Source organism: Dermochelys coriacea, chromosome 9, assembly GCF_009764565.3.
Source record: "Dermochelys coriacea isolate rDerCor1 chromosome 9, rDerCor1.pri.v4, whole genome shotgun sequence".
In the NCBI taxonomy this organism is placed as follows: Eukaryota; Metazoa; Chordata; order Testudines; family Dermochelyidae; genus Dermochelys; species Dermochelys coriacea.
In genome coordinates, this window is record NC_050076.1 from 37,427,543 (window position 1) to 37,451,502 (window position 23,960).

The 23,960-nt window shown below is 40.6% G+C and overlaps 1 protein-coding gene across 1 annotated transcript in view; it reads left to right on the plus strand.

The window, feature by feature from the left end:
• SERPINE2 (serpin family E member 2) overlaps window positions 1-23,960 on the plus strand; it is a 44,123-nt gene that overhangs the window by 11,025 nt on the left and 9,138 nt on the right. Inside the window, exons 2-4 of the mRNA XM_038417555.2 lie at window positions 12,493-12,768; window positions 17,409-17,636; window positions 18,552-18,749. Coding sequence (XP_038273483.1) covers window positions 12,513-12,768; window positions 17,409-17,636; window positions 18,552-18,749 — 682 coding nt within the window. The 5' untranslated portion in view covers window positions 12,493-12,512. The remainder of the gene's footprint in view (window positions 1-12,492; window positions 12,769-17,408; window positions 17,637-18,551; window positions 18,750-23,960) is intronic.

Genomic DNA, 23,960 nt, shown 5'->3' on the forward strand with positions numbered 1-23,960 from the left:
TGTTCAGACTCTAAATTTGGCCTTTCCTAGAGGTAATGGAAAATTGGTAGGATTAAGTCATCAGTGATAACATACAAGATAGCCAGATTAATTAAAATGGGACTGTTTACAAGTGCTTTGTGTGGTGCTTTTTAAAATTTTTGTTAACACAAATATCTTGAAAACATTTGTAAAAAGAGGCATCTTTCCCTAATCTTTTCAGCAATTCCTAATTGCTGGAGACTGGACGCTAGATGGGGAGAGCTCTGAGTTACTACAGATAATTCTTTTCCAGGTATTTGCCTGGTGGGTCTTGCCCACATGCTCAGGATCTAACTGATAACTATTTTGGGGGTCAGGATGGAATTTCCCCCCAGATTGGTCAGATTGGCTAAGATCCTGTTGGGGGTTAGTATTCCTCTGTAGCATGGGGCATGTGCACATTTAAACTAGTGTAAATGGTGAATTCTCTAACTTAGTCTTTAAACCATGATTTGAGGACTTCAGTAACTCAGCCAGAGGTTGGTCTATTTCAGGAGTGGGTAAGGTTCTGTGGCCTGCAATATGAAGGAGGTCAGACTAAATGATCATAATTGTCCCTTTTGACCTTAATCTTTGAGTCTATGAGTGTATTTATTCAAATAAGGGCTCATAAGCAACATCACACATCTGAGTAGTTTCAGCAAAACCAGCAAGACTAGATTTGACTTTCTGGTCCTTCATATATCTAATGGAGGTTTAAGGGAATATTTCAGGCTGTCTTTGTACATCATAAAGAAACAAAAAGAGCACAAGCACAATTTTTTTGTTTGTTTTCCTTGGCATGTCATCTTAAAACACTGAGCTCTCTAGAAGCTAGTTAGTTAATCCCTGGACACATCATACCAGCAGTGTCTGAGACGGTTGTAAGTCCCATACCGTTGTGCTGGTGGAGTTGATTACATTAGTGAAGATGGCAATATAGTTCAGTTGCTGCCATCATCCCACTAAAGTCCAGTGTTTGAGGCTTCTCTAAGTATAAAAGTCCTGCTAGCAATGAAGTTAGTCTGCATTTACTCTGGTGTTACTGAGAGCAGAATTTGACACTTGAATTGTCTGTCAATTCAACATTACAGAAAGTTTTACAGAACACTAATCTGCTAGCCTTTCATCTCTGAAGATAAATATTTGAATCCTGGGTTACATCCCAAACAAAGATGAATTACGTTCTCAACTTTCAGATAAGGTCTCTAAAAATCCACCAGTAAGAGTTTTGTATGTTGAGTGGTATGATCATAAAGTTCATAGATACTAAGGTCAGAAGGGACCATTCTGATCATCTTGTCCGACCTCTTGCACAACGCAGGCCACAGAATCTCACCGACCCACTCCTGCGAAAAACTTCATCTATATCTGAGCTATTGAAGTCCTCAAATCGTGGTTAAAGACTTCAAGGAGCAGAGAACCCTCCATCAAGTGACCCGTGCCCCATGCTACAGAGGAAGGTGAAAAACCTCCAGGGCCTCTTCCAGTCTGTCCTGGAGGAAAATTCCTTCCCGACCCCAAATATGGCGATCAGCTAAACCCTGAGCATATGGGCAAGATTCACCAGCCAGATACTACAGAAAATTCTTTCCTGGGTAACTCAGATCCCATCCATCTAATATCCCATCACAGGGGATTAGGCCTATATTCCATGAATATTTAAAGATCAATTACTTACCAAAATCCCTTTATCCCATCATACCATCTCCTCCATAAACTTATCGAGTAGAATCTTAAAACCAGATAGATCTTTTGCCCCCACTGCTTCCCTTGGAAGGCTCTTCCAAAACTTCACTCCTCTGATGGTTAGAAACCTTCATCTAATTTCAAGTCTAAACTTCCTGGTGGCCAGTTTATACCCATTTGTTCTTGTGTCCACATTGGTGCTGAGCTGAAATAATTCCTCTCCCTCTCCTGTATTTATCCCTCTGATATATTTATAGAGAGCAATCATATCTCCCCTCAACCTTCTTTTAGTTAGGTTAAACAAGCCAAGCTCCTTGAGTCTCCTTTCATAAGACAAGTTTTCCATTCCTCGGATCATCCTAGTAGCCCTTCTCTGTACCTGTTCCAGTTTGAATTCATCCTTTGTGTTGTGCAGGTCGCCTTTCACTTTGGCAGATCTGCTGTTACTAGTGAAATAGAAAGAAAATGGTCGGAACACCCTTCTTGACATACCTGTATGTACAGTTGCTTCTCTTGATCAAGATTTGAAAGGGCATGCCATACTGTAGCTGAAAATCATTTGTCCTGTTTATCATAGGTCTCAGACAGATGAGTTAGTAGCTTTGTACAATCAGGTCTGCTTGTGCATTAGATCCTGACTAACCAACATTCTTTTGCTCATCATTCACAGAATATGCAAGAGTTGTGTCAAGTCACTGTTGTCTTAGAAGTTATTTAGTGATGGAATACAACTTGTAGGATCATTCTAAAATATGCAGTAACACAACACTAGTAATAGCTTTATACAACTATGAAAAGGTAACACTGTTTCAAACACAATCTTAAATGTTTTAAAAGAACAAGATATCAAGTCAGCAGATCATACTAAATCTTGTGTAACCTGCCCTACTTTCAGCCAGACAAATGATGGCTGTCTATCTCTTGCAGAATTCTCCTTTATATCTGCCATACCTTTGACTGGTACTGAGTTTGAGCTTCTTTTACTGCAATAATATTTTGTACTTGCAGCATCTTCCAGACGAGGATCTTAGTTCATTCTACGATTAATTTAGCTTTATGTCGTCTTGGGGGGTAGGAAAGATTTTCCATTTTATAAATTAGGAAATTAGTATGGAGCTTAAGTGACATCACAATAGGAAGCCAGTGACAGAAATGACACTAGAATCCAAGTTTCTATAACCACAAGAACAGAAGGTATTTCAGAACCCTAAGGTGTAGAATTATGGAAATAAACTCCTAACATGTTTGGTACGGTGTGATTCATTAGGAAACATACAATTTAATTTCTATATGTAACTTACCTTTTCAAATCTGTTGGGACAAAAATTGGACAATTACATGTTTCCCAGTATATAACGGGCAGAGCCTCAGCTGGTATAAATTTTCATGGCTCCATTTAAATTAATTGAGCTATGACAACTTATAACAGGTGCAGATTTGCCACAAATTTACTTATCTATCATATTTGATGTTCAATGAAATAGTGCTTTCTCCAACTGACCTAATTTTCCAGCCCTGACCCAGTGTTTTAAATAGTCTCTTGCTTTTTTGGGGGGGAAGGACGAAGACAGATGTGTTGAATAAACCTCCAAATCCTATTGAGTATTGAAATTGTATCCTCTTCCTTTCACATAGAACTGAGTTTTTGGGGTTTGGTTTTTTTTTTTTTACTCAAGACTGCAATGTAATCCCAAACTGGCTAAACCATCCTCTCAGAAGATTTGTTCCATTTTATTTTTTTTATTTTTTAAATAAACACACCATTTTATCCCTCCTGGGTACTTGTATGGCTGCTATTACTATAGTAATGGCAGTCTCACAATTTCTTAATGTATTTATTCTCACAACTCCCCCATGCGGCAGGTAACGTTGTTATCCTCATACTGCCCTGTCTATCAGTATCCATCTGTTGTCGCTTGTCTTCTACTTAGGTTGTAAGCTCATTGGGACAGGGGCTATCTTCTTTTTCTTTGTTTGCACAACGCCTAGCATTGTGGGATCCTGGTCCATGACTGCCTGCTAGCATACAGTAACACAATACTATTCTTAGTTACTGTACAGTACTGTATATACTCATTCATTAGCCCGTTCGTTTATAAGCTGACCCCCCAGATGGATAGGTACAAATAGTAAAAACTGTATGACCCTTTCATAAGCCGACCCTATATTTCAGGGGTTGGCAAACTTTGGCTCCCGGCCCATCAGGGTAAGCCGGGGGCGGGTCAAGACATTTTGTTTATCTGGAGCATCTGCAGGCATGGAACCCCTCAGTTCCCTGTGGCCGCGGTTTGCTGTTCCCAGCCAATGGGAGCTGCGGGAAGTGCCTGCAGATGCTCCAGGTAAACAAAACGACAATGTATTAGATATTCAGCTCAATGATTTCATAGAGTTTAAAATTATCGAATTTTGGTGTAGGCTCATTTATAAGCTGACCTCAGCTCTTTGATGCATCATTTTTTTTTACCAAAAATATTCAGCTTATGAACAAGTATATATGGCATGTCATGTGGTTTGCTGCACAATAAAGTCTGAAACAGAAATCCTGTAACTTTCCAAATTGTTCAAATCAAATATATTGATCTGCATGTACTAGACCAGTTCATGCAGCCAGCAAGATATTATCCCTGTTAAGATTAATGTAGTAAGTGCCATAACTATATTTTTAAACATTTTTAAAGCTAGCAATCAGATTTTCTTAGCAACATTCTACACATATTAAATCTTCTAGCTACTGAGTAGTAAACAGCATACTTTGAGATGCAGCAAGACAGATATACTGCACCTGACTCAGCAATTTTTTTCAAATCTGGCAAATCTGAAAAGCTGGTGATTGTTGCTTAACAAATTACAATTTGTGAGGCAACAATGTCCTTCGGTGGCATATGAGACCCTATTTTGTCATTCCCTGTCCCAGAGTACTGAATATCTAAAAGGCAAAAGGGAGGCAATAACACTGAGGGGACACTGGAAATCCCCAAAGAAGTATAAATGTTGTCTTGTATCTTTGAGGGTTTGGTTGGAGTTGCCCACATTTGGTGAGCATTGTGAAAGAAAGGAATTTTGAATGCGTAGAGCTGATGAGCCATGGTGCTAAATGGCATACCTAGAGATGGAACAGAAATAGAGGACTAAGAGAAGGAGACTAATGGTGCATGAGCCTGGCAACTTTAGTGGGCAAGGAGATGAGATAAGAGCCCGAGAATTTTAGGCAATTGAAGAGTTGTGAACAGCCTTTAAATAGCATGAAGAAGAGCTTGCCAATAGGATATAACTGCTACTAGCAGTTGTGTCAGCATATTCCTGATGGATTCATCCTGCTCTGCCTTGCTTCACCATGTAGCTAGATTCTGGTCTTACTGCTTTGAAGGAACAGTTGTTCTGTGCAGCGCAGCCTGTCTCAACCAATATTTACAAGTTTTGTTGAGCATTTTTCCTGCAGGACTGGACAGAGGGTTAGCAGCAAAAGTAAAACTTCTGTCTTTATCTTCAGGCATTAGAACTTTGTAAAAATATTAACTTGAAATAAAATATCTGGTATCCTGTCAAAAGTTTGTAGTACAACTGTCATGAAATTTAAATTGTAAGGTAGCAGAATGGTTGGCACTCTGATAAGAAATAAGCAGCATTGTTCTTCAAATTCCCTAAAGAATTCATTTTTGGGCCTGATTGTGTAATCTTTATTCAAGCAAAACTCCTTTAGGCTTTAACTCTGTAGCTCTTCTTGAAAGGATCCAGTCATCCTGTCAGTAGTTCATGTGGATTTAAATCAAGAGTTGGAACTGTTTCCCCTGTGTTATAAATTAGTATATCATGGCAAGAATACATTAGGATAGAAAAGTCATTCTCCAATGATCTGACCCCTTTCATAGTTGTACTTTTTGGTTCTTTCAGAAGGATATATTTAGCTTTAAATGGCAGATTTTAACTTTGGGTTTATTTCATCTTAACACAACTGATTTATTATGTTTGCCATCCACTGTTTACCTATGTCCAGATAATCTGTAGCAGCAATAAAGGCATCGACTAATAAAAAGGAAGAAATAAGGGAGCCCTAATTTGCTTGTGCATTACTGTTGCCTACCTAGTCCAAAGATACTTGGCTGTCAGACTTGTTCGTTGCTGCTGTGGGGATGCTTTACGGCCTCAGACTCATCATGGGACTCTTCAAAGGGTTGGCATCAGAGACTCAACTGGCCTAGAACGTCCTGCCATCAGAAGAGCCTGTTGTTGGTCTTGTTCTTACAGGGGTATTCAATTATTTTTTGTCAAGACCTATATCTTGACCAAGAAATTTGGACTAAGGTCCAGACTCTAGAGAAAATAATAAAAATAATAAGTAAATAAAAAGATTTCGGGGTCCATTCAAAAGTGTCTGGTGGTGTGGATTTTGCTCGCGGTCTGCCTGTTGGCTACCCTGTGTTACGCTCTTCTTGATTCTTGGCCATTTTAGCACTTTCTGAATAGGGGAAACTCTGACTAAACTAAAGACAACTAAGTTAAGAAATATTTGGGGACTGGAAGAGAGCTCTGAATTTGTGCTGTCCACTGTATGAGGATGAGTGAATTTGACATATTCTCAGGAGACTGAGATAGATTAGTGGCTCCAAAACATTGCAATTCCATTGAGCTCTTGTGTCCAAGTGTATAGTGGGGGAAGGGAAATATCCGTATAGAAATTAACATTGACATTTAGTGTGAGAGAACGAACAAGTGCCATGTGAGCACAAAACAAGTATGGTATTGAATTGGGATGTGAGAACTCAAAGGAGTATATCCTGTAGCTTTTTAATCAGCTGAAGAGCATACATACCACATTGTTGCTCTTACAGTTAATCTTTAAATGTACAGTACCTTAACTTCCAACTAGAGTTAAATGTGGGTTTGAATTTGTCTGGACTAATTAAGTAAATCAGCATGCTATCTATCATTCTAAATAATGGTATTCAGTAAGGCATTAATATAAGGATGTTCTCTGTAGGATTCCCATGGGCACATGCACCCCTCATAAAGTCACTAGCTTATGGCATTTTAATTGTCTCTTGGTTGAGAGTTGTTGCATAGAGGTTAAGTATTGAATCTGCATGGACAGTTTCACTCTAAATGGGGTTCCTTGTCTAGATGAGAGTTAATTAAGATTGGCAGAGTGATTTGGGGAAGTCTGCATTTTCAGGAGTTGTACTTCCTATAATGTGTCAGCTCTGTGGATCAAGAATGTTGGCCCTTGAGACCAACCAGCACCTTTCAAAAGCCCTAATGTTTATAGATATTGAAATAACTAATGACCCTCAATACAAATCAATTAAGATAATTTTAGTTTCTCTTTCAATCTATTATATGTCCTTGGTGTTTCGCTTCATAAGTGGGTGTGCAGTGATCTTTCTGTGTGAGGTGGATTATGGATTACATTGTTGTCATCTCACATTTTGTGGAAAATCGCATTTTGATCCTATTTACACTCTGTTTTTTTTTTTTCTTCTTAGGATGATCAGTTCTGTTTTTTGTTCCTTAACATTGCAGAGTTGAAAATGCTGAAATAAATGCCAGATTGATTCATAATATGTGGAAGTCATTTCTGCCATGAATTAAAACAAGCTCATTAGTAAAATTAGTTTGTGTGTCAGTCTAGTGTCATGATGCTGTTTAAGGTTGTTCTGGAGCAGGCTGGGTATAGCAGGGGCTAAATGGTGAATGCAATATAGTTAAGATTGCAACATGCTTTTAAGTGTAACACAGGCCAGTCTTAGGGAAAATGGCACCCTTGGCGAACTTGCATTATGGTGCCTTTGGCCCCATGGGTGTGGTGCACCCCCCCTCATTGCCCCTGGCCCCCATGGCTTCCCCAGGCTCCTCTTCCTCCCTTTTCCCCAAAGGCCTTCTCCCCCCTCCCCCACACCGCAATCCCTGCACCCCCTTCACTCCTAACTCCTGCATCCCCCTCCTGCACCCACGTGGAGAAACTGACCTGGATGCACAATGTAGCTGGCATTGCTGCTTGCTCCCCACCGGACTGCTGCTCCTCTGCCTTGCACACCCCTAGGGGTATGTGGGGTGGCAGGGGAGCGAGGAGCAACATCAGGGCTCCCTGTATTGAGGTCACTTTTCCCACCTGGGCTGCGTAAGGAGAGGGCCCAAGAGCAGCAGCTCCTGATGCCGCACAGCAGAGATGGGGAAAGTTACCTGGATGCAGGGAGTCTTGGTGTGTGTGTTTGGGAGGGAGACTGTGTGTGAGAGAGTGCGTGTGTGGGTAAAAACCGCTAACAAAAGCCAAAGCTAGCGAAAACACCAGCCATGTGCTAATCCCACTAAAAGGGAACCATCATGCTATCTCATCCTTCACATTTCTCATATGAACTACCAGGGCTTCAATTAAACTTTTGTATGAAATTGGGGCAAATTTAAAAACTGTTTAAAACATTTAAAAATAAAAAATACGAAAAACTTTAATACATTTTATTTTCAGTGTCCTTATTCATACTAGTCTTGCTAGTCCTTCCCTCCCAGGTAAAGAGGAACAGAGACTAGGATCAGGACCAGCTGTGCCCCCAAAAGACAAGGCCAACCCTCCAAATCAGACCTGACCCGCATCCCTCCCCAGACCAAACTGGACTCGACCCGCACCCCTCCCCAGTCCGAAACCCCCGAACTGGACCAGACCCACATCCCTCCCTAGACCGGGGTGCTGGTGGAGGGATGGGGCAGGAGGAACTGGAGGATGTCCAGTCTCCCCCAGGGGCACTGGTGGGGGGGATGAGGCAGGGGGCACAGTCTCCCCCAAGGGTGCTAATGAGGGGATGGAGCAGAGGGCACTGGGTTTCCCTCAGGGGCACTGGTGTGGGGATGGGGCAAGGGAATCTGCGGGAGATCCAGTTTTCCCCAGGGGTGCTGATGGGGGAATGATGCAGGGGCCACTGAGTTTCCCCCAGGGGTCCTGATGGGTGGAGGGGGCAGGGGACAAACTTTCACTTAGTCAGTAGGCACCTGCTAAGCACAGCCCTTTACCATTTCAGTGCATGTTTCTCTGTCTGTCTTAACAAGGGAGGTTAGGCAGGGATGTTGTTACTTCTGGGAAAGGTTACATAAGAGAGACTGTAAATTGTTCACTGAATCATAAAAGCAAAAAACAAACCTGACTTGACTCTGACAACATGGATAATCAATATTAAGGTCTCTCTTCTGCTACATTCATGCTAAAACACTATGGAAGAAAAATATTGGTGTCATCTTAGATCTGTGTGAGCTATTTATAACAATTTATCTGATGAGCAAGTCCATTTTTCTGTTCACAAGCAAATTCTAACTTTTTTCGTATTTGTGCATTTCTAATTTCTGAATAGTCTATGAACATATTTCAGCATATGGATTGATTGTGAACTGTACTTGTGCTGTATCTACTGAGACTGGTCATTTTTGTCACATGGTATTGTTTCTGTTCCGATTGGATGAATGTAGAAAACGGGGATTTCATTATACCCATCCTGATCTCTTGCTTCTCTCAGAGAGAGAGTTAGGACGGTTTGTGGAGCTGGGAGGAACGAGGCTGACAGGATTAGGGAATTTTTAGAATATTTTTAATTCTTACTTTACCAAGCTCCTTGAGTCAGGCCTTGCCTGGCACATAATTGTTAGATAAATTAAATAAATAAATAAAATTACCTGTTGTAGAATTAGTTATGGGATCCGATTTAAGATTAATTGCATATTGACATGTACATGCATGGTCCCAAGCCATGCAGATAGCAGCAATATCCTTATCTGTTTGTTTAATTGCCTCTGATTGGATTTTTGCCTAGTCCTGCAAAGTGTAAAATCCAATGTCCTGTTAATATTGTTTAAATGTGTTATGCAAAAGCTTTGGTTTAGCGTTTTGTTCAGTGATAATGTATTGTTCAGACACTTGATCTTGTTCCATTTACATCACTGTTTCACCTATCTACTGAGAGCATTTACTGAGTTCCTGTTTTTTGTCAGGGTTTGTCAGTCAAAAAGATGTATGTAGGCCAAGAGGCAACCTTAACATGGGCATTACCAGCATAGTTTCATTGTCATAACCTGGCTTGCCTACAAATGGCAGGACATAGTGACTTGCATCAAAGAAGCAACACCTTCACCACCACTCCTCCTCCCTCTTGGTCTGGACAAACTTTGAAAAGGAGGAAGTCTATTATTTCCTCATCTACCCAAAACAAAATTTGACACATTTGTTTACAAATACAGTACAATTAAACCCTACTAGTAAGAATGTTCATAAACAAAACTAATAGTCAACATGATGGATTGAAATTCGGCTTCTAGTTCATCTAATTGATTGAATAATTATTTCTATTATTGGTCCAGCTGTAGCCTATGTCATAGTTCTCGAGGGAGGAGGACAAGGGGAAAAAAATCTTACCTGTACAGGTCAAGGAAACTACTAGATTCTTGCTATCAACTGTGTTGTAACTAACATGGTTGTTGTATTGTGATGTGGATAGGATCTCAGTTACCTCTGTAGTTCCCCTTAAAAACTCTATCAACTGCTACTGTTCAAATCCAGTTTAGTCTGCACTATGCTCAGAGAGCTCCAACTCACTGTTTTGCAAACTAATAGTTGCTTTTACATCAATCCTTTTTAAGAATGGTTCTAAAAATTTTCAAAAAAAAGTTTAAAGGGCTACACCACTTTGGGTTGATAGGCAAGATGTTTAAAATGAACATAGGCAAACAGTTCTTCAAATCCTAAAATAAAAAGCTATCTCCTCTCCAAACTAAGGATTGTAACATGCATGCATACGTTTTATACTGAATCTGAATTCCTCTTCTAGATAACTTAGTAAACCAAGACCCATGAATTTCTCTCTGGATGCATCTACACTAGAAATACAATTGGGCTGGTGGACTAGGTTGGGTCATGGCTATTCTTGGGTGTATTTAAATTGTGCCTTGGTTCCATCTGCGGTACAGGAGCAAACCATGATTGAATTATATCCCCTGAACTATGATATAGCCTTGACAAATACAGCATTTCTGGTTCTTCCATTTCTAAGGTTTTAGCAGAGTTCAAGTACATTGATAATTCATTGTTGCTTTGCACCTTGTGCAGTCATTTACACTCATGCAAGATGGATACAAATTGTTCCCATTCTGACCTGGTAGAGTTTTACATCCACTTTGTGTAATCCCTTTGCTCTAATGTAAATGACTATACAAATTTCAGTACAGTGCTGATTTGGGACATTGCCAGAATTGCACTGAAAGTCAGTGAGTATATGAATGACTTGTACAATTAGTGCTCTCCGGAAACTGCAAATGCAACAGAGGTCAGGATCTTCAAAGGGAGAAGGAATGAAACAATTCATAGAGCTTTTGCATGTACTATACAAATTATCTGAGTTTTATTGACTGTATATAAACTTTATATACATATATTATAAAGACTTATTAGATAATGATTTTTGTAACTGGTCTTTAGTAAACCAGGTAACTAGTGACTTTTGTATGTTCAAGGGCTACTGCTTTGGAGCCTTCTAAGTAGTTTTTGGAATATACACTAGTCCATATTAATGCAAATAATAAACAAGTCTCCTACAGTGAGGGTAAAGAAGGTTTTACAGTTGGAACAACTAAGACCTCAAAAGACAGTAAAGGGTGATGTACTAGTGCATTATTAATGTCCGAAAAATCTGAGCTCTTCAAAGTTGCAAATAGGATGATGCATTTCAAATATGCAAGAGGAAAAAAAGATCGGTTACTCCATAAATTATGCTGGACCAAGTTATCACTATCAAGTTGTATTCAATGACACATCTATTTTATAACCTCTGTGCTCCTACAAATAAAGCTTCATAGGAGAGCAATGTTGTCTTACGGATAGAGCTCTGGTTGGAACTCAAACCTGTTTTTTCATTCCTGGCTTGCTATTGGCCTGCTTGGTGACCTTGGAGCAGTTGCCCTCTTTGTGCCTCAGTTTCTCCATCTGTAAAATGGGATTGATACTGACATCCTTTTGTAAAGCACTTTGAGATCTACAAATGAAAACTGCTATATAAAAGCTAGGTAGTATTTATAATACAGAACAATTCAAATGCAGTTATGCTTTACTATAACTGGGTGACTCTTGGTAGAAAATCATATTTGGAAAAACTAAAAACCCAATGCCAGCTTTTGAGAAGTTAGCAAATATTAGTAATCTTTCTTCTCTGTGAAAAATGCCAATTATGCCTAAAGTTAACCAATAAAAATGTAAAGTAACTTGGACTACTGTATTTCAGAGTTAACTGCAGGTGTCAGATCTGTTTTCAAATCACTTGTTCTCCTTCTCATGTGTGCGTCATGTATCTCTGCTTTTGTTGGACAGTTGGCTATTGTGTGTACAAGTACATCAACTATCCTTGTGAAGATGTTATGGTGTACTTGCCTTAATCAGAAGTACAGCACTCTAAATCCAATTGTATGAGTGTTGTGATAGTTTGATGTTTTAAAACCGGGATCAGAGTCAATTAAGACACAGGTAACTGAACTTGGACTTAGTCTGTTTTAGTGGAGTTTTACCTACATCATAAAATAACCATATAACTCAGCACAGTTGTCATTCTTTCTGCTTCTGGACGGCTCTTGACTTGGAATAGTAGGGGTACTGAACTTGAGGTTTGAGGCTTATTGGCAAAGCTATGTGAAGTTTTCACAAAACATCCACTACATATGCCTGACTTTAGCTAATGTTAGAGAGAGACAGCTACAACTACACTGCATTTAGTGCATGCAAGTGTAGCAGAGAATTTTTATGCTCATGAAAGTGGTCTTTAACTTTTTTTTTGTCTCCTTTAGGTTATTTTTGTTTAGAAATCATGAACTGGCACTTCCTTCTCCTTTTCACTGCCGTGACTTTAACATCTGTGTGGTCCCAATTCAATCCTTTATCTCTTGAGGAACTTGGCTCTGACATTGGAATCCAAGTCTTCAATCAGATAGTCAAAGCTAGACCTCAGGAGAATATTGTGGTTTCTCCACATGGGATTGCATCTGTACTGGGAATACTTCAGCTGGGGGCTGATGGCAAGACAAAGAAGCAGCTGACAACTGTGATGAGATACAGCGTAAATGGTCAGTTTTTATCTGTTATGCAAGTTTTTTATAAAGTGATTCATAAACTTTTAAGGCTGGAAGGACAATATATTTTAATGGGAGGTTCTTCAAATTCTGCTACACTGTTTACTAAAACTGGTTTGTGATGCAAAGAGTGATCAGCACTAAGAGAAGGCCATACATCCTAAAATGTCCCCTACAATATAGGCTACCAGATAAACATGGACCCAGTTTAGGTAGAAAATTCAAATTCCATCCCTTCTCACTGATATTGGGGCCATGCTTTGGGGTGACCTATAAGCTCTTTATTTGGAGGGTGTGGAAAGATATATAGGGATAATTTGAGTCTCTTGAGCTCAGAAAATCAGTTTCTGCCATTCCTCCAACAACAATACAATCTACTTGGTCCAGCTACATGGCATTACATGCAGCTTAAGCATCTCTTGAAGGACACATTTGATCCAGATGTGCTTGGGAGAACCAGAGACTCCAGAATTGGTGATTGTGTAGAGAGCTCTCTAGGTTCACCTGAACATCTGTAGCCTGTTATGACTTCGTGACCCAAAAGATCCTCCTGAATTTAGATTGCCTGTACCATGACTGGAACAAAGATTGGTGTGTGTTATTGATCCCTGACCTGTGGGGAAGTGCCTTGCAAACCATTTAAAAACTCTACTATTGATCTACAATTAAGACTGATGCAGCAGAAAAGTATTTCTTCTTAGAGTGCTTGCTCATGTTGATTCCATTCTAGGTGCGTGCGTGCCCACGTGCACAGTTGTTGGAGACCTTTGCCTTAGCAGTATCTGTAGGGTCAGCTGTGGTGCCCCCTTGAGTGCTGCACCCATGCATCGGTATATTAGGCGCCACTGACCCTACGCCCTCTTAGTTCCTTCTTACCTCCTGTGAGGTTGGAGTGCCTCGTCTCGCCATTCGCAAGAGCATGAGCAGTTCTTCATAGACCTTTGTTCTACCTAATCTGTACATTGGTGGTCACCAACCAGTTGATCGTGATCGACTGGTCGATCCTAGAGGATCTCCCAGATGGCCAGATTCCTCAAGGGCCTTGAGCACCTCTACCCACATGTAAAGGACCATGTTCCTCTGTGGGATTTGAACCTGGTGCTATCACAGGTCCTCCTTTTGAGCCTTTGGCTTCCTGTTTACTCCTTCTCCTGTCCTGGAAGGTTGCATTCCTGGTCACAGTGACTTCAGCCCACGGAGTCTGAGATTCAGGTGTTCACCTCAGAACCACCCTATATGGTCTTCTACAAGGACAATATCCAGTTGAGACTCCACCTGGCTTTCCTGCCCAAGGTGGTCTCTGTTTCATTCAAGTCAGGACCTTTACTTACCAGTCTTCTTTCCAAGGCCATACAAGTCAGAAACGGAGCTTAGATTGCATGCCTTGGACTTTAGGAGGGCTCTAGCCTTCTACATCAACAGGACCAACCCATTCCGTAAGTCTACACAGTTGTTCATTGTAGTGGCTGACAGGATGAAAGGGCCGTGTATCCGCCCAAAAAATTTCTTCTTAGATCGCTGCCTGCTTCTGCTGTGATCAAGTGAAGGTGCCGCCCCGGCGATTGTCACCACCCACTTGACCAGGGCACAGGCCTCTTTGGCTGCTTTTCTGGCCCAGATGCCTATCCAGGACATCTGCAGGGTGACCACCTGGTCATCCGTCCATACATTTACATCCCACTACACACTTACCCAGCAGGCCCAGGACGATGCTGGCTTTGGTAGGGCAGTACTACAAGCTGTGAAACTGTGAACTCTGAGCCCACCTCCATAGATACTGCTTTTGAGTGACCTAAAATGGAATCAACATGAGCAAGCACTCTCAGAAAATAAACGGTTACCTGCCTTTTATAACTATTGTTCTTTGAAATGTGTTGCTCGTATCCATTTCATTACCCGCCCTCCTACCCCTCTGTCGGAGTTACTGGCAAGAAGGAACTGACAGGGTGTAGGGTCAGCAGCGCCTAATATACTGACACATGAGCACAGCACTCAAGGGGGCACCACAGCCAACCCTACGGATACTGCTAAGGCAAAAGTCTGACAACTGTGGGCGCACGCACACCTAGAATGGAATGGACATGAGCAACACATCTCAAAGAACAACAGTTACGAAAGGTAGGTGACCATTTTTGTTGTTGCTGTTCATACTGGTTCCTGTGTAGGTTACAGTGTGTGGCCTTGCCAAAATATATTTCTGCTGGAGATTTGGGTTTCCTAGAGCCACACTGGCTCACATGTTTTGGGACTTTCCCAGGATACAGACCTTGTTGGCAGTTTCAGTCAAGGGGCCAAGAAATAAATGAGACTAAACAGTCTTCTTAGCTTTACAGATAATCTCTGCAGCACAAAGTTGAAGTCCAGTGCCAGCATAGTATGGGTAGATTGCAATGCCTCTATCCCTGTTGTACTACAACAGCCTTTAATTTAAGATTTCAGAAATTATTGGGCAATAAAATATTTATATTTAGTTTCTTATAGGCCTCTGAGCCCTTTTAGTTGGAGGGTTCTCTTTTTTGGATCTTTTGATGCTTTTTTGGCTTTGCTTCTGTTTCTTCTGTCAAGATCCCAGACTCTTTAGCCTTTCCTGGGCCTTCTTTCTATTCAAACACCCCTTTCTTTCAGTCTCTGTTCCTGACATTGGCATGAATCCCTGTTATTCCTCTACCAGTGCCTTTCCTCTAGAGAGTAGGGTGAGAGTACTTGCTGCCTCTTAGCATGCCAGTGAGGCTTAGCAGCAGCACAGAATGCTGGCACTTACAGAATCTTAAAGGAGCTGTGTTTATGAAATGTGAAACCTTCCAAAAGGTGAGTACATTTTCAGACCTATAAAGAATGAGTGATGTTGATGTTTCCTGTAACACGCTGTCCCCTCCTTAATTGTTTTGCTGTGCAGTTTTCTGTTTTGGGTACAGCTAAATGATTTAGTGTTGCTTAGTAAAATATCGAAATGTTGAAGATTCGAATCCTTTTATGCGGTAATCTTGAATTTAAAAGCATTTGAGTTTTCTAAACATAGCTATCTGCAAGAGTTTCAATGCTTCAAAGTTAATTAATTTATTTGGTTTTGGTTGACTTAGTCTAACAATCCTAGACACATGAGACAAACTTTTCTGTAGTGTGACCCATATCTTAATATAAAGAGTCTCATGGACCACCACCTTTTTTATGTTTGCATGGACCTCCACTTCTCTTGTTCACTATTGCCTAATAACCCTGTGACAGCTACAAAAGTTGTTTACTTGGAAAGGTAACTCTCTAGGGAAGTATTTAAAGCATTTTTAGCTATCTTTTAATGCAATTTAGCGTCTGGAAGCAAGAAGGAGAGCCTGTACCATGTGAGCAGCCAGCTCTCCCTAGACCACCAGCAAATTTCAGTGGATGACTAGTGGGGCACAGACTAGCTTAAAACATCTGTTATGGTATGCTCACCAAAAAAAAAATGCCCATAATATTGAAGACAGTGAGTACACGGACATCATGTGATCTATCTTACTAAAAGATTCACAGTAATGTAACCAGCAGGGCCAACTATTGAGGACTTATCCTACATGGAGCCGAAATGGTTGTGTTTGAATCTTTTGCTTTCTTTTTTTCCCTTCTCAGCACCTTTTTTGTCTTGTTTAGAAGCATTAATGACAGAACTGAGGTGTGACCAATGTAATAGTTTTCTGTGCCGCTCTAAGGGCATGTCTACACTTATGGGGGTCATAACACCTTCCTTGGAAGACCACTCTTTCAGAGAGACTTTTATGGAGCATATTGCAATCTATTAATAGTTGATACCCTTGGATAAATACTCTGCTTCCGATTAGATGTTGGAGTCTAATACTGAATTTCCTTACTAGTGTAGCCTAGTCTTCAGATTTAATTTTAGTTTGTTCTGGAAACTTTCCAAAGGTCAGTCTCTCTCTTTTGGTTAGCACACAGTTTCCAGAAAACCTTTTTATATCCACCCTATTTCTTACTGAATGGAATGGAGGGATCAAAAATGACAACCTTAGTTTTTCAGTGTATGGTCTTAGTCCCTCCTTCCACCCTCTTCTCTTCTCCCCCCCCCCCCCCCATGACTTCTGCCTCTTAGGCACAGGAATAAGGGTAGTTTCCATGGTTCTTCTACTCTGAGTGGCCAGAATGAAAATCCTTATTCAGTTGTAGCTGCTGGGAAGATGAGGACTCTCATCCACAAAATAACATTGTAGTATTGTGTAAAGTTGCAGTGCTGTAAACATGTCAACATAGGGTCAGGATGTTGCAGCCTAATTTATGTTTTGGCTCTCTAGTGTAATTGATCACAGTTTAACTAGATTGTTTGTTTCTACCTATTCAGGAATAAACATTTTAACTGTATTGTCCATGCCAGAAAGTTATTGATTAATATACCACACCAGGATTCAGATGTACAGTACAAGGATTAGACAGAGGCAAATTCTTTGCTGTGAAGTAGTGTCCTTCAGATAAGTCAGAGATCCTGTTGCCCAGATGAGTGTTTAAGAATGTCTGTCAATGGCATTGGTATTCTTTCTTTATTCTTTCATCGTGTGTATGTGAGTAATTACTGATACAAGTTAACTCCTTTAAAACTTCTCTTTGATTTTCCTTTCTAAATAAAACTTGCTGTTGTTTCTAACTAGGAGTTGGTAAAGTATTAAAGAAGATAAACAAGGCCATAGTCTCAAAGAAGAATAAAGACATTGTGACAGTTGCTAATGCAGTGTTTGTAAAGAGTGGCTTTAAAATGGAAGTGCCTTTTGTTACAAGAAACAAAGAGGTGTTTCAGTGCAGTGTCAAGACGGTGGATTTCGAGGACCAAAATTCAGCATGCAATTCCATAAACCAGTGGGTGAAAAATGAAACAAGGGGTAGGTATTGAATTTTTTGTGTAACTATGTTAAACACTTATTTTATAGACACACTAAAGTTGAGAGAGGTGTAAAGTTTTTTAAAAGTGGTGGGAAGACACTACAGCATCTCATCTTTTTAAAAAAAAAAATAAATAAATAAAGGGATAAGTTAACTTGGGTGCACCTTGTCTAACCACTTGGAGATGCATGGTATCTATTGTCCTTTAAGAGTCACTTCCTTGAAGCTAATTCCAGTGATTTTATTTTCATAAACAAAGAGAAACTGCAAAACCTACCACTCCCATTATTCAAAATTATCTACATATTGTTGAGGCCAGAGTTCAGGTTTTGCATAACAGCATAATTAGCTTGTATTGCATTTTGGTTTCTGTTGGGAGATGAGTGACATCATGGGGATGCTTGCAGTGTGTCATTGATTGTGGTTCACTTCATCGGATGCTGTAGCTCACGAAAGCTTATGCTCTAATAAAATTGATTGTGGTGAAGGCAATACATGGGTTGCAACAAGCTGGAGATTTTTCCTTTTAACTTTTCATTTCCAGGCTGTGACTGATTCAGCCTTAATTGTTTACTAAACTAAGCACACCACAAATGTTGCTAAATAAGGCCCTACCTGAGCACAACTCTTAGATGGGTGCTAGAGTATTCTCTTGCTAGTGAAAACTAAGATCCTAATACAGCTGACACTATACTCAGTTAAGTGACTCCACTGATGTCAGCGGGCCCTGAAATGAGCAGAGCTATAATTCTTCAGGCTGGAGTTAGCAGCTATCTTTGCTCCAATTCAGAATGAACGTTACCTAGTGAATTACAAAGTAATTGGCACTTACGTTTCCTCATGATCAATTGGCTTACATTGTGACAGAAAATGCTCAATTTCCCCCCTTCCTTTTTTTTTTATTTTATTTTCAGGTATGATTGATAATCTCTTATCTCCAGACATTATTGATGGTGCTTTGACCAGGCTGGTGCTGGTAAATGCCGTGTATTTCAAAGGTTTATGGAAATCTCGTTTTCAACCTGAAAATACAAAGAAACGCACATTTAATGGAGCTGATGGGAAGACTTACCAAGTACCTATGCTGGCTCAGTTGTCTCTGTTCCGCTGTGGTAAGCTCAGAAGCTAGTTTCTTGTAAATGAAATGCAAATCTTTTTGTACTGTACTCCTTTCAAAATGTAGGCAAAGAAGGTTAATATATGTGTTTGTGGGTGGGATACATAGCATTCCTGTTTGAGTAGATATTTGTGTTGAAAGTTACTGTTGGTTAAGTGGGAAAACTTTTCAAACTCCTATCTCCTCCTGATGAAACATTGAGAACTGTGAATGGTCAGCACCTCCGGAAATCGGATGACTTTTATTTAGGTGCATTGTTTTAGATGCTCTTGTTCAAAACCTTTAGCCAAATAAATAAGAAATAAAATGTGTCCTGTCCTTAATCAAAAACCTGTCTAAAGTAGAAAACCTTAGAATTACTTTGTTTTTATATTGTATTTTACCCATATATTGTGGGAAGGAATATACTTCAAAAATCTGCAAATAAAAATTAAAATACAGAGTTCTTTATTTAATAGCAGGCCATAATAAGTGTAAACAAAGCATGCTTAAATTCACTTTAGATTCTGAAGTAGTGGACAGCTGGAAACAGTTTTGCAGACAATAGCCATGGAACCAAGGGACTGAGTAGCACAGGGTTAGTATACTAGTTGTTTATGTCTGGAGGCCAGTATTTAAATTCTAAATTCGGTTGCAAGTGAAAAGGAGTTCACTGGGTTCAGCCTAATTTCTATGTCTGTCACAAAACCAGAACGGAAGCCCACATGACTAGCAGCCTCTACTCAAGATTTCCAGTACTGAAATTGGTTTTGCTGGTCAGGCTCACAGTGCATTGGCAGCATTTTTAGAAGCGTGTATGCATGTTTTCTGCCTGTGGTCTAAGATGAGACGCATGCTGTTTGTAACTTGCTTTCGTATGCACTAAACACAGTTACAATGAATAAATGTAGAAATATATCTGAAAAAATAATGTTACTGGTAAAGGAATGTACCATCAGTTTGCCAAGAGGGCAAACATAAATGCATTACCTCTATTTTTTTGGTTATAAGTGATCAGTGTTAAAAATGTGCTCGTTTAGCCAACATAAGAGCTTAAAAATAGATCACTCTGGTTTTAAAAAATAGGAAACTATTTTGTACCTTGGCCATGTCCTGAAAATGTTTACATATTAAAGCAAAAATTAAATTCTTTAGACAGATAAAACTTGAGAGGTGTGAATGAAAATCATGTATTGAAATGTTTAGGATCTATACTTCAGCAAATGACCACACATCATGGTCAGGTCTTGCTTACAATTCTTGTATTACCCTAAAATTCATAGGGCCTGAATCTGATGTAAATTGGCAGTAACTCTTTTATTACATTGTCATAACTGTGATTAGAATCAAGGCCATTATTTTCAAGGACTTTAGATGGAAAGTATTAAGCTTCCTGTTGCAGAATTGAAACTCATGTTTAATACATGATAGCTTAATACAGTTGAATGCAGAGGTTCTCAGATTCCTTAGTAGTGTGAGAAGCATCTGAGGAGCACAAACCTCTTGTAGATACCCTCCATGCCCATTTTCAGCTCTGAAGATCACAGCATCCTATGACAACTACAGCAACTGTTTGCATGGAAACGTAGTATGGGAAAGTAAAGTGTGTGTTGCTGTTTTTAAATGTAATTTAGCCATTGTGAATGAGGGAAGCTGGCAACATGTTATCACCAGGCTCTCTGTGGACCACTAGTTTGAGAACTACAAGCCTAATGTAAAGGAGATAATGAGACAGAAAACATTTTCTTTAGTTGAGCTGGAAAAGGAGGTGAGCTAAAAAAAGAAGTAAGGTAACTGCTCCCTTCTACCATCTCTGTAATGAGCTGTTTTCAGGCAAGCAGTCTTAAGGTTGCAGGGCTCTGCTAACAAGGTTAATTTTCTGGTACAGAAATCCCTCATCAATTTGGGTTGGCACGCAGATGGGGATTTTGATCCAGAGTGGGAAGTGTAGTGAGATGTTGCTGTGTAGTGACTCTATCCCAAGTATCAATCTCTAGCACATTGTGATCTGTGCACATAGACCAGGTCTCTCATCTGAGAGACTCCTTTAAGTCTTCTCTGATGAAGCTTGTTCTTTTGGCACTTGTCTAAAAAGCCATATTAACTGAAAAAAGGATGGAGCAGGAAGAGGGACCCTATTCAACTAGGGTAGCCAGCTGCCTGGTTTTTGACTGGAAAGTCTTGTTGAAAAAAGGACTTGACTAGGTGTCCAGTCAGTAGTACTGTCTGGATACCCAAAGTCCAGTTACAACTGGCAGCGGAGGCACTGGGTCATCACCTTTGCCAACCCCTATTCAGCTGGGGCTGCCTCCTACCTGCATCGGATGACTGCAATTCCCAGCCCGGCTTTGCGAGTCCCTCCCAACCTAGGGAGAGGGGAGCAGGAGGTAAGAGGGGGAAAAGCAGCAAACAATGAGGAGATGTGGGAAGAGGAATGAATGGGGTGGAGCCTTGGGGGGGAAGAGGTGGGGCGGGGGAGGTTCTGGCACTCCTACTGGTGTCTAGTTTTTAAATATTACGAAGTTGGCAACCCTATAAAAGGGACTGTCCACTCAAGACAATGTTACAACAGAATCTGAATGCCTAGAGCATAACACTGAGGGAAAAGTTTCCTTCCTGGTCTTACAAGTAAGTGCTTTTCAGCTAAATATGTAGGCAGCATGCTGTCCACCCAGCTGATGATGGTAAGAATTCTAGTTGATAAGGGATTCCCTGTCACAAAAAAGAATCTCTTTGATTAGGAAACCAGCCTATTAGAGTCTATCGTCCTCCACTGTGTCTCCAGAAAAGTAAAGAAAATAATTAGCTTTCAAAATAAAATGCTAGTAATTAGACATAGGAAAGATTCTCAGATTGCTAATGGATCTTCAAGTTGCAGTGCAGTCCTCTGACATGGGACATTTGTAGATAAACTGCTAGCTGTAATCCTTCATGACTAACACCTGTGATGTTTGTTAGAGTACCAGTTAGTGTCTTGATAGTTAAAGGGGCCTTTTGAGAATTTTAGCATGAGCTGAGCTGGCTGGAGGCCTATTATGGTGTGTAATGCTTTACCAGCAATAGGAGCTACTTGTGGAAATCTCTTTACTCTTGAATAAATTTCAGGATGTCTTTTTATTGCTTTCTTTTTGTGAGAAGAGATGTTATTGTGAAACAAGCTTGTGATTAACTTAATTTGTTAACTTCTTCCTTTTTTCTGTAATTATAAAATAAGGAGAACTTTAGTTCATTTCACAGAGAAATTGTGTCCTGGAACATATAAAATGGTTTTCAGCTCCCTTAGCTTTTTTGACCACTTATTTTCTTGTAACTCTGTCTCCGTATATGTTCTTTGCTAATCAAGATCCATTCAAGTAGCTAGACTTTTTTTTCTACTTTCTTTTGCAAATGGTAAACAAGCCTGTTGTGCTTTTCATCAGCCCTGTTGTTCTTTTTGCATAGTACTTTCATTTTCATGTCCTAATATCCCATAACAGAACAAGGAAGAAGATAGTCTGGGTTTGTTTTTGTTTTCCAAATGGCATGGAAATGTCTTGTAATAGTATGCTACTGATGTAATTATGGTCTTTAACTATAGTAGTTATGGTCCCTGGTGAATTACCAGCAGCAGTTTGAATGCTAGCATAATTTGGATGTAGGTGTTTATGCTGGCAAGTTTTATTCAGTATATTGGCTGGAATTTATTTTATAGGATGCACCATTGGATTTATGTCTAACCACAATAAACTGCTGCTAAAATAGCATCACATGGGACAAAAAAATCCAATAATTTTTTGAACGTTCCCATACTGAAAACTGCCTTTTAAAACACTAACAGGATTTTGCATCTTTTAAAAATAATGGAAAGATCCCAATGGACTTCAGTGGCCTTTGGATGATACCCCATGTTTTTTTACACACTGAATATGGTCCTGCACATTACAGATAGTCGGCCTGCCACAATCTGTTGTGCATCTTGTGCTTACAAATTGCTGGCAGTCCTATCCAGGGCAGTATCTAAGTTCCTAAGGGTATATCTACACTACGAAATTAGGTTGAATTTATAGAAGTCGGTTTTGTAGAAAGCGTTTTTATACAGTTGAGTGTGTGTCCCCACACAAATGCTCTAAGTGCATGTAGTTGGCGGACTGTGTTCACAGTACCGAGGCAACAGTCGACTTCCGGAGCTTTGCACTGTGGATAGCTATCCCACAGTTCCCGAAGTCTCCCACGCCCATTTGAATTCTGGGTAGAAATCCCAGTGCCTGATGGGGCTAAAACATTATGGCGGGTGATTCAGGGTATATATTGTCAGGCCCCCGTTCCCTCCCTCCCTCCCTCCGTAAAAGCAAGGGCAGACAATCGTTTTGCGCCTTTTTTCTTGAGTTACCTGTGCAGACGCCATACCACGGCAAGCATGGAGACCGCTCAGATCACTTTGGTAATTAGGAGCACATTAAACACCACACGTATTATTCAGCAGTATATGCAGCACCAGAACCTGGCAAAGCGAAACCAGGCAAGTAGGCGACATCAGCACGGTGACTAGAGTGATGAGGACATGGACACAGACTTCTCTCAAAGCACGGGCCCTGGCAATGTGGGCATCATGGTGCTAATGGGGCAGGTTCATGCGGTGAAACGCCGGTTCTGGGCTTGGGAAACAAGCACAGACTAGTGGAACCGCATAGTGTTACTGGTCTGGGACGATTCCCAGTGGCTGCGAAACTTTCGCATGCGTAATGGCACTTTCATGGAACTTTGTGACTTGCCTTCCCCTGCCCTGAGGCGCAAGAATACCAAGATGAGAGCAGCCCTCACAGTTGAGAAGCGAGTGGCAATAGCCCTGTGGAAGCTTGCAACGCCAGACAGCTACCGGTCAGTCGGGAATCAATTTGGAGTGGGCAAATCTACTGTGGGGGCTCCTGTGATGCAAGTAGCCAATGCAATCAAAGATCTGCTGATATCAAGGGTAATGACCCTGGGAAATGTGCAGGTCATAGCGGATGGCTTTGCTGCAATGGGATTCCGTAACCGTGGTGGGGCCATAGACGGAACCCATATCCCTATCTTGGTACCGGAGCACCAAGCCAGCGTGTACATAAACCGCAAGGGGTACTTTTCAATAGTGCTGCAAGCACTTGTGGATCACAAGGGACGTTTCACCAACATTAACGTGGGATGGCCGGGAAAGGTACATGACGCTCGCATCTTCAGGAACTCTGGTCTGTTTCAAAAGCTGCAGGAA